The 9,344-nt window shown below is 40.2% G+C and overlaps 1 protein-coding gene across 4 annotated transcripts in view; it reads right to left on the bottom strand.

Annotated features, from left to right (window-relative positions):
* Nucleotides 1–1,057: 1,057 nt before the first annotated feature.
* LOC142140738 (ornithine decarboxylase-like) overlaps nt 1,058–9,344 on the bottom strand; it is a 45,016-nt gene continuing 36,729 nt past the window's right edge. For all 4 annotated transcript variants that reach the window (XM_075198576.1, XM_075198577.1, XM_075198579.1 and 1 more), the window contains 3 exons: nt 5,820–5,967; nt 3,703–3,821; nt 1,058–2,300 (listed from right to left, as the gene is read on the bottom strand). In XM_075198576.1, coding sequence (XP_075054677.1) covers nt 2,055–2,300; nt 3,703–3,821; nt 5,820–5,967 — 513 coding nt within the window. In that variant the 3' untranslated portion in view covers nt 1,058–2,054. The remainder of the gene's footprint in view (nt 2,301–3,702; nt 3,822–5,819; nt 5,968–9,344) is intronic.

The raw sequence follows: 9,344 nt of genomic DNA, 5'->3' as shown, positions 1-9,344 counted from the left end.
CTTTCTTCTAATGGTGATGGACTTAGTCTTAGTGCATTGGTCAAGTATAATTATAGTATAATGATTAGCAGGGGGTCAATATTTAGAAACTGAGGGAGAATAGCATTTGGGAGCAAACATAAATTGACAGGATGTGCAGGTTGGGAGATTATTCAGAGATGGATGGATTATATGCATAGTAAGACTGATATAGTTACCAATGGAAGGAGTCAGACAGGACAGGATAGAGAGTCCATCCCACTTATTCATATAGCAAAGCATTAAAATCATAACAGGTAGTCAGCCAGGCAAGGGTCAGTATTAAGAAATAAAAAACAAACAGGGCACAAACACAAAGGATATCAGACAAGACTGATACAATAATAACACAAAGCTGAGGATGGGAAAGGGCCTCTCATCCACACCACAACAGGACAACAGAGTTATGGTCTTAGCATGCTCTTGGGCCTATAGCGGCTGCTCTTCCCTTTGTGACTGTGCTTAGGTACTCAGATGCCTCAGATGTCACTGAATTATTGAACTACAGCAGGGAAATCTGAGGGTGACAGGACCGGTTCAATGTCTCGCTCTTAGAGTTTGCTCTAATCCTGTATACTGGATGTTCGGAGGAGGAAAGCTGGACTGGACTCCGCACTGAAAGAGATGACTGGAATCTGGACCTGATGGACTGGAACCTGGATGTGGGAGCAAGGATAACCTGAACACACGACCAGAGACTCAGTACCTCCAGGAACTCAGACAAATATAGTACCAGAACTGTAACTGGGAAGACTCAGAACTCAGGCAGAGGATATACAGGGGTGACAACCTCCTGAATAGAATAAGCCTGGAACTGGCCCTGGACAACTCAGAGCCTGGGTTAAGCCTGGAGCTGGAAGTCGGTACCCTGAGACACAGAGATGACTCCAGAAAGTGGATGACTCAGAACAACAGCCTACTACTCCAGATAGCCAGTAGGAGAGACAGGAATAGATTGGTGAGAGGAGGATCCACACAGAAGGTAACAGCTAGAATCTGTACACAAGCAGATAGAATGAAGGTGGATCCAAACAAGGAATAAATAGCCAAAGTCTTTATTTAAGCAGACAGAATGAAGCCGAAATCACACAAAGGGTTAATGGCTAAAGTTCATATATCAGCAAACAGGATGAATTGGAATTCACTCAAAGGGTAAATGGTTGAGATCTTTATACAGCAGGCAGAGTGAAGCAGCAAATAAACAGAAACTGTGGTAAGCTGGAGCCAGGAACTAGGAAAATGTTGCACTGGCAAGTGGCTGAGTGTAGGAGGAGAGTCTTATAGTCTGCAGAGGAGGCTAATTGGTGGATGAGATCAGATGTTCATGTCTCACCCAAGATGACAGCTTCCAGTATTGCAGACAGAAGTCACGCTTGTCCCAGGATAGAATGCTGCATTAGACCAGGAGGGAGATGTACGGTGATATGATACCGCCGAGTGGTGTAAACAGGACTAAGACCCGGATTTGTGATAGGACTATGGCAACAGGGGAAAGGAGGAGAACAAGATAGACTGTATCAAAAGGGGGAAGGATGAGGACAAGATATACAGCATCAAAAGCGGGAAGAAGGAGGACAAGATGGACTGTGGAACAGGGGGAAGAAGGAGGACAAGATGGACTGTGACAACAGGGGGAAGGATGAGGACACAATGAACATTGACAATCGGGAGGGGTGGAGATAAGAGGACTAGATGGACAGTGGCAACAGAAAAACTCCAAACATATAGCACCCACGCTGGAGTCGAACTCAAGGCCATTCTACCACTTTTAAATGACCTGATCACCACTTTGACCACTGGCCACAGTTATAAGATATATAATAATGTCTCTGTTAATTATGTTCAATAAAGTTTATTTTGAATTGTAATATGCATATTAAAGGAGTATATTTAAGAATATATAATTAGTATATATTATAAATAAGACAGATAACATGTGATGCACCACCAACGTAAAAAGCAAAAGCTAAATATTCAGCAATTAGAACTATATATGAAAACTTAAAATGAGAAAAAAGCCTAGAGAGATATATCGCTCAACTTGTGACACAGTTTCTCAAATATCTTCTATTTTTTCTGCTGACAATGTACTGCACATTCGGGGGAAGAAATCCATTAAAGATGGTTCTCAGCATCATGTGATAAGCTCCCATATTTTGGAAAATGATCCAATCCCCCATTTCCAGCTCTGGTAGCTCAATTTCTTCAATGAGTATATCCTTTTCTGTGCAGCAGGGTCCCCACAGTTTACTGGGGAAACGTTCTGCTGAAGGGAGGACATCCTGTGGGGAGAGAGGTATAAAACATGGTTATATTTATTAGATTGGCTTTTTAGAATAGCCGGGACCTTCTCTCCAGGAAGTAAATTACACGGATTGGTAAATCCAATAGTGATGAGGTTTGAATGACCTATTCAGAGTCGGTGGTTCTCCTAATCAGATGGCTTCCTCCACTGACATATAATAATTGAATCAACAAAGTGTTAGAATAAATCCACACACTGAAGCTGGAAGCAATAACCCTTCTATACTCATCAGAGTCCCATTGTTATGTTAGAACTCAGGGTAGTGATAGGTTTCAAAAAACATTTACAGTTAGGACCTAAAGGACCCACAAAAAATCCCCAAACATATTTTAAATCCCCCCTCGTCCGTCACAATAAATCATGCATTCCATTTTTGTAGACCTAGCTTCTGCGAGATACAGAGAAGAGGTCTACAAAGTCAGGGCAACCTAATATATGTATGTATTGGTGACCAAAGGATGCACAGTGGTGTGAATAGTCTTATTACACATCTATGGGTGGGGTGTGATACGATTCAGGTATCCATTGCTGTGTTATTACGCGTTCCGCATCATGATACAGCAGTGAGTGGGTAGTGATATAGAGCCAGGTCTAGAGGCATTTTATATCAGTTTGGGAGAGAATGGGGCAACAATAAATTTGCTCTCTTATTACCAGTCCTGCTTATGGTGTTTTCCACCCGCCGTGACAGCTGACATGTGTTTCTTACATGCTGAATTGGTAGATTACATAAAGTCACCCTTGATACCATCAAGGCCTGTTTAACATATAGGCAAACTGGGCATATGCATAGGTAAGACCTATTCAGTGGGCAGCAAACCAGCTAAATTTATATTTACTTATTTTCTTCACAACCACCAAACTGATGCAGAATGTGGGACATGTTCACTTATGGGCAGCATTAAATGTAAATATGGTCCTGCTTGACATTCATATAAATATCATAAGCACATAGTAAGTGTATAGCTATACTCCTATCATACAACAATTAGTTACAGGTGTTTATAAGCATAACATAAGCACTGGAAGAATGTTTGGCACTAGGATATCTGATGGCCTGCAAGAACAGAATGTCTGGCCTATCACTGGTCTATGACTATGACAGCCGGGAAGTTCACAGGTAGGTACTTGATCTGACCCTGTAGTAATGTGCATAACATTCATATTGAGCATTGTAGAGGATCGGGCAGTCTCATATTCTAGAAGATCGCTAGACCACTGTGAATTCACCATGTAGCTCTCCCCGGATATTGTACATTTTAATCTCCCCAAGCAGGGAGAAGAGGAAAAGATCTGGATTCCTGTCTGCACTGGGACCAGTACCCCAATTCTGTCCTAGTTTCTTCCTCTATTGATCAGCAATAAATATAATCACTTACCTTTACCACTGTTGGTTTTATGCTCTTTTCTTCTCTGAATATGTTGGAGTACAAAAATGACCCAAACAGCCCATCATTTAGATAATAGGAGAGTTTTCTTCTTTCTTTCCCATCAGCTCCTATAAGATGAAGAGCATTGGTTATGGCTCTATATTTGTATTACATGGGATATCACATTGTGTAATAGAAGGATGTTAGATGTCTCTGAGAAGTTCCATGACCAAATAAAAATACAAGAATACAGAAGCCAGTTCTCTCTTTCAGGGCATCAAACTGTAGGGTAAATATGCTGTTATTAAAATATGTTCTGGTATACTTAAAATTGTATTTAATTGTGTTATGTTGGTTTTAATGAGACCATGGAAAGCTGCTAGACAGAATTGTATCACGAAACACAGCTGTTTAAGTTGGTGACCAGCTTCTTGGCATGGGGTTGGGTATAATGTGGGCAGTGTAATCTATAGCCAACTTAATGAACTGGAGGAAGAGAGGAAAGAAAGACAGATGCCATAATTATTGTATAAAACCAGTGAATGAACACGTGTTAAGTATATTGATATCTTTGTCACATAAAGTAGACAAGAATACAGACATTGTAGAAGTACATACTAATGAGTACTCCTTGCTAAGTAAATGTACTCATTGGAGAATGGGGGGAGTGAGGCTAAAAGTACTCATTAGAGAATGGGGAAGGGGTTAATGCACTCAATGGAGAATGGGGAGGGGGTTAATGTACTCAATGGAAAATGGGGAGGGGGCTAAAAGTACTCATTGGAAAATGGGGGTAAATATATATATATATATATATATATATATATATATATAGGCAATCTGGTCACGTGCCTATGTACGACCTATTCAGCAAAAAAATTTAATAAAATGAATAATGATAAATTTACTCATTTTCAGCATCTTGGTCTCCACGAACCACCTGTATTATCTAGTTAAAATAGGTTTATAGTTAAAGGGACTGAGGAAGTGTTGAGAATGTTGGACATGTTCACTTATGGGAAGCGTCAAGTGTAAACATGACCCTGTGTGATATACATAAAATACAGATCTATAAATACCATAATAAGTTTACAGATCATGCTCATCCTATCCTACAACAATGGAGAATATGGAGTTGAACATCAATCGAAAACTTCCAAATATACAATCCTAAATTACTTTGCTTTTTGTCCCTTTTGTGGAATGTGTTCTCCATTTATTGATATATAAATAATATAATTGATATAATTATGGTTGGTACTTTTTTGCAAGTAAGTTCAATTGTTTTTTTTTTTTAGACTTTCTATATATGTGTATGAGCATTAAAATTTAAATTACAAAATTACTGGTGGAATTGTCAAAATTCTTCTTGAAATCATACCAACATGATATTCACAGAGCTATTTACACTGGAATGGTAAAAAATAAATAAAAGGTTATTGAGACCAATTTGTATTTTTAATGGAAATTAAAAATTGTGTTATTGTAAAATCATTTATCCACATCTATATAATTATCTTGAAAGAAGCCCTTAAAGAAATTAAAACAAAATTGTACATAAATTGTTTTCTGAATTGATTGCAAACACATTTCTAAATTGACTTTCATGTTAGAAGAGCATTAATTTGTAATTCTTTATTACATTAAAAATTGTTAAAACATACATGAAAGCCCCACACATAACAACTATGTAAGTTCCACATTAAAGGGGTTTTCCACTTTCTAGCCTTGTCATTTACCACTTCCCATATCCCCACACTAATACTTTGGTTGGCTCCTTTCATAGTCACCCCTAAGGACCACTTGGTGTCAGAGTCTGGTCCATTGCTATATAGGAGAGTTGGCTTTATTGCATGTTTGTGGCAAACTCGCAAAGAGGAGCCGACGGTTACTTCTAGTAGTGTGGATTTCACCCTTCTCCGACACATAGATCATTATGTAGGCTTTCCACAAAGCATATGAGTAACTGTTAGTTCCAGAAATGGTAGTTGTTCCATTGAAATCATTAAACTCAAGCAAAGAGAAGACAAATATCATCAAAGTGGGTTTCAGATGAATGGTGAAAGTATAACTTGAGTGAATACTCAGTATATACACACACATACATAGTAATTATACTTACTCACCTTTCCCATAATCCTCTTTCTTTGTGTTTATATTGGTGGCAAGAGTAAAAGCAGAGAACACATAATATCTCCCGGGCTCTGCAATGATTTCTACGTCCTCTTTACTGGGAAAATACTGATCCAATGATTCAACTATCACAGCTGTAAACTGGGAAAAGAAAATTAAATGTCATCTGAACCATGAGCTTCTGAGCTGCCAACATACGCTATCCCTATATACACTACATGGCCAACAGTATGTGGACACCCAAACATCACATCCATATGTGCTTGTTGAACATCTCATTCCAAAACCATGGGCATTAATATGTAGTTGGTCCTCTCTTAGCTGATATATCAGTCTCTAATCTTTGGAAAGCCTTTCAACTAGATCTTGGAACTTGGCTGCAGAGGTTTGCACCAATTCAGCCACTAGAGGTTAGGCACCGATGTTAGGTGATAAGGCTTGGCTCACTGTAAGCGTTGCAAATCATCCCAAAACTGTTCGATGGGGTTGAAGTAAGGGCTCTGTGCAGGTCGGTCAAGTTCTTCCACACCAAACTTGGGAACCTACTTTTTGATGAACATCGCTTTGTGGGCATTTTCATGCTGAAACAGGAAAGAGTCTTCTACAAATTGTTGCCACAAATTTGGAAGCATACAATTCTCTAGAATGTCTCTAGAATGTCATTGAAAATTTATCTGAGAACTCATATCCAATATTCTACAGTCCAATGCTGTGTGCTTTGCACCACCCCACATGATTTTTGGCATAGCACATGGTGATCTGAGGATTATGTGCAACCCATATAAAAGGAATCCATGTAGCTCCCAATGAACAGTTCCTGTGCCAGAAGCAGTATGGAACTCTGTAGTGAGTACTGCAGCCAAGGACAGACAATTTCTTCACATTTCAGCCCTCAACAGTCCCGTTCTGTAAGCATGTGTGGCCTACAGTTTCAATGTGCCTGTAGTAGCGAGGTTAAGTGGGTCGGAGGTAACTCTTAGCACATTTACCCTCTTACGAACTATGTATTCATTGTGTTCAGTGTCTTTTTTTTTTTCCAATAATGATTTTTTCCAATAATGATTTTTATTAAGGCTTTTAATTACAGGGTACACACAAAAAAGAAAAAGTACACATTTTAAAGAACAAAGGGGGAGAGGGGGAAGGTAGGGGGAGGAGGGGAGGAGAAAGGGAGGCAGTACAAATCAATACATGTCAATAGCATCAAAAAATGTACAAATCCCAACATCGTAACAAATTACTATTTGTTGAATATATAGCCTGGGTAACCACTTCCAGATATTACTGTGACAAATTGTGAGGGGGCCTCAAAGCGGTTGATTAAACTGATGTTTTGGAGACAAATCGATTCCAATCAAACCATATGATGTGGGGAGAGGAGGCAGAAGAGGTGTATGGTACTCCCATGGTTTCCATGTCACAGTTTAGCTGGACCTTAGAGATTATTTTAGATATGGAGGGTAACGTAGTTGATTTCCATGCTTGGGCTATCACTGCACGGGTAGCTATAAAAATGTGGCCTATGACATATCGATCCCCCAATAAAACTTGTGGAGGAAAAAAGCGTAGAAGTGCTACTTCTGGAGTATTAGGGATCGGAGTTCGGATGACCTTAGCTACCAAGGTATATACCTCGTGTTCAGTGTCTTTTAATGTTTAAAGTGTTACTTACATCCTACACCTCTTAAATATTGGTTGACATACAGAAATATATTTTGATAGTAAAATTAAGAAAAGCTTTAGCACACCATGTCTTTACTAATAAATGTCCATGGCCTTATCTGTGTGGAGTTTGTATGTTCTCCCAGTGTTTGCGTGGGTTTCCTCTGGGTGTTCTGGTTTCCTCCCACATTCCAAAAACATACTAGTTGGTTAATTGGCAGCTATTAAATTGACCCTAATCTCTCTCTGTCTGTGTGTGTGTGTGTTAGGGAATTTAGACTGTAATCTCCAATGGGGCAGGGACTGATGTGAGTGAGTTCTCTGTACAGCGCTGCAGAATTAGTAGCGCAATATAAATAGCTGATAATGATGTTTTGTAGGTGCCTGTGGTCTAGAATAGGGGGCTGGATGATTTCTTGGTCTCTCTCTGGTGTTACTATAGCTGAGAAACTACCTAACAAAGACCCTATCACACCAAGACCAAGGTGGAGGCACTGCGCCATACGGAATACGATGTAAAGATTTTATTCGCAGATAGGACACAAAAAACTGATACATACACCCTAGCCGGAGAAGAATGTGTTACATGTATAAATGTATATCTGTGTAATCTTATGCATGTCAGGGGCGCACGGAGGATTGTCGGGGAGGGGGGGTTTCCCCCCGACCCCCAAAAAATAAAATAAAAACAACCTGAGAGAGAGCTGCTGCGCATGCGCCCGCGCATGCGCAGCAGCTCCGTTTCGTCAGCTCTGTCCTATACAGCAGCCGCGGCGCTGTCTAAGAAGCGTCTGCGGCGGTGCTGTATACACTACAGCACCGCCGCGGACGCTTCTTTGACAGCGCTGCGGCTGCTGTATAGGACAGTGGCCACTTAGTTAGCGCAGGGGGGGGGTTCTAGAGACTCAGAAACCCCCCCTGCGTGCGCCACTGCATGTAAATGTAACATACAAAAGTGCCACAAGGCAGATATATTTATTGATTTTGTCATTAAAAAAATCAGTATAGAAAAATGGCAATATATTGCTTTTATTTTGCCACTTTGTAGGTAATAAGTTGAAGAACATCTACAAATTTTCATGGAAAATTATGTAGAAGCTTTTGGTCTACCAGCGCTGGTAGAAACGGTGCTATTGCGGGGTAATGTTAACTGTAGAGGTAGGAGGTTCCGGGTCCTATTTCTTTGTAGAATTTAAGGTTTCTGTGTCAGAGGTTGTGGTCTTCTCATATACTCAGATTACTACAACCTGCGCTACGGAAACTTCAAAATTAACATTTTTAAACTCGGTTTAAACATAAATGAACAATTATTAAAATGCAAGAAAATCTCTCTGAGGAGTAAGGCTGGGTACGCACTACAGGGTTTTCAGCCAACTATCGGGCCAAGCACACGATAAACGACTGTTGGGCATGATATAGCATTAGCGTGTACACTGCAATGTTGAAAGATTATCATTCCAAAGCACATTATATTTGTCACGGTCACTAGAGTTCTTGACCCAGTGTTCTGTCAGTTGTTATCACTACTTTCGAGGCGCGGAGTCTAACGTAGCGACTAGTCTTCTCCAGAGACCCCCACAAGAGGGTTTGGGTTTTTGCGGCGTCACAACGCAGGTCGCTGCCCTCAAGAGAGTGCAGCAGAGCAACGGAGTACAGCTAAATATAGAGATAGACAATGATAAGGATGCGAGGATACACAGGAGAGCAATTGTATATATATATATATGATGGTTGTAGCAACAACTGTCCGGCCAGGAGGAGAGATGAGACAGATGCTATGAGATAAACAAAAAGAGGTAATGTTATCCCATTTGAGGCTAACAGAGTCAGTCCAAAAGGAGAGTTATAGCACGGGC

Source organism: Mixophyes fleayi, chromosome 2 (assembly GCF_038048845.1).
Source record: "Mixophyes fleayi isolate aMixFle1 chromosome 2, aMixFle1.hap1, whole genome shotgun sequence".
NCBI classification, from domain to species: Eukaryota; Metazoa; Chordata; class Amphibia; order Anura; family Limnodynastidae; genus Mixophyes; species Mixophyes fleayi.
Note: the sequence above shows the minus strand (reverse complement) of the source record. Positions and strands in the feature narration are given on the sequence as shown.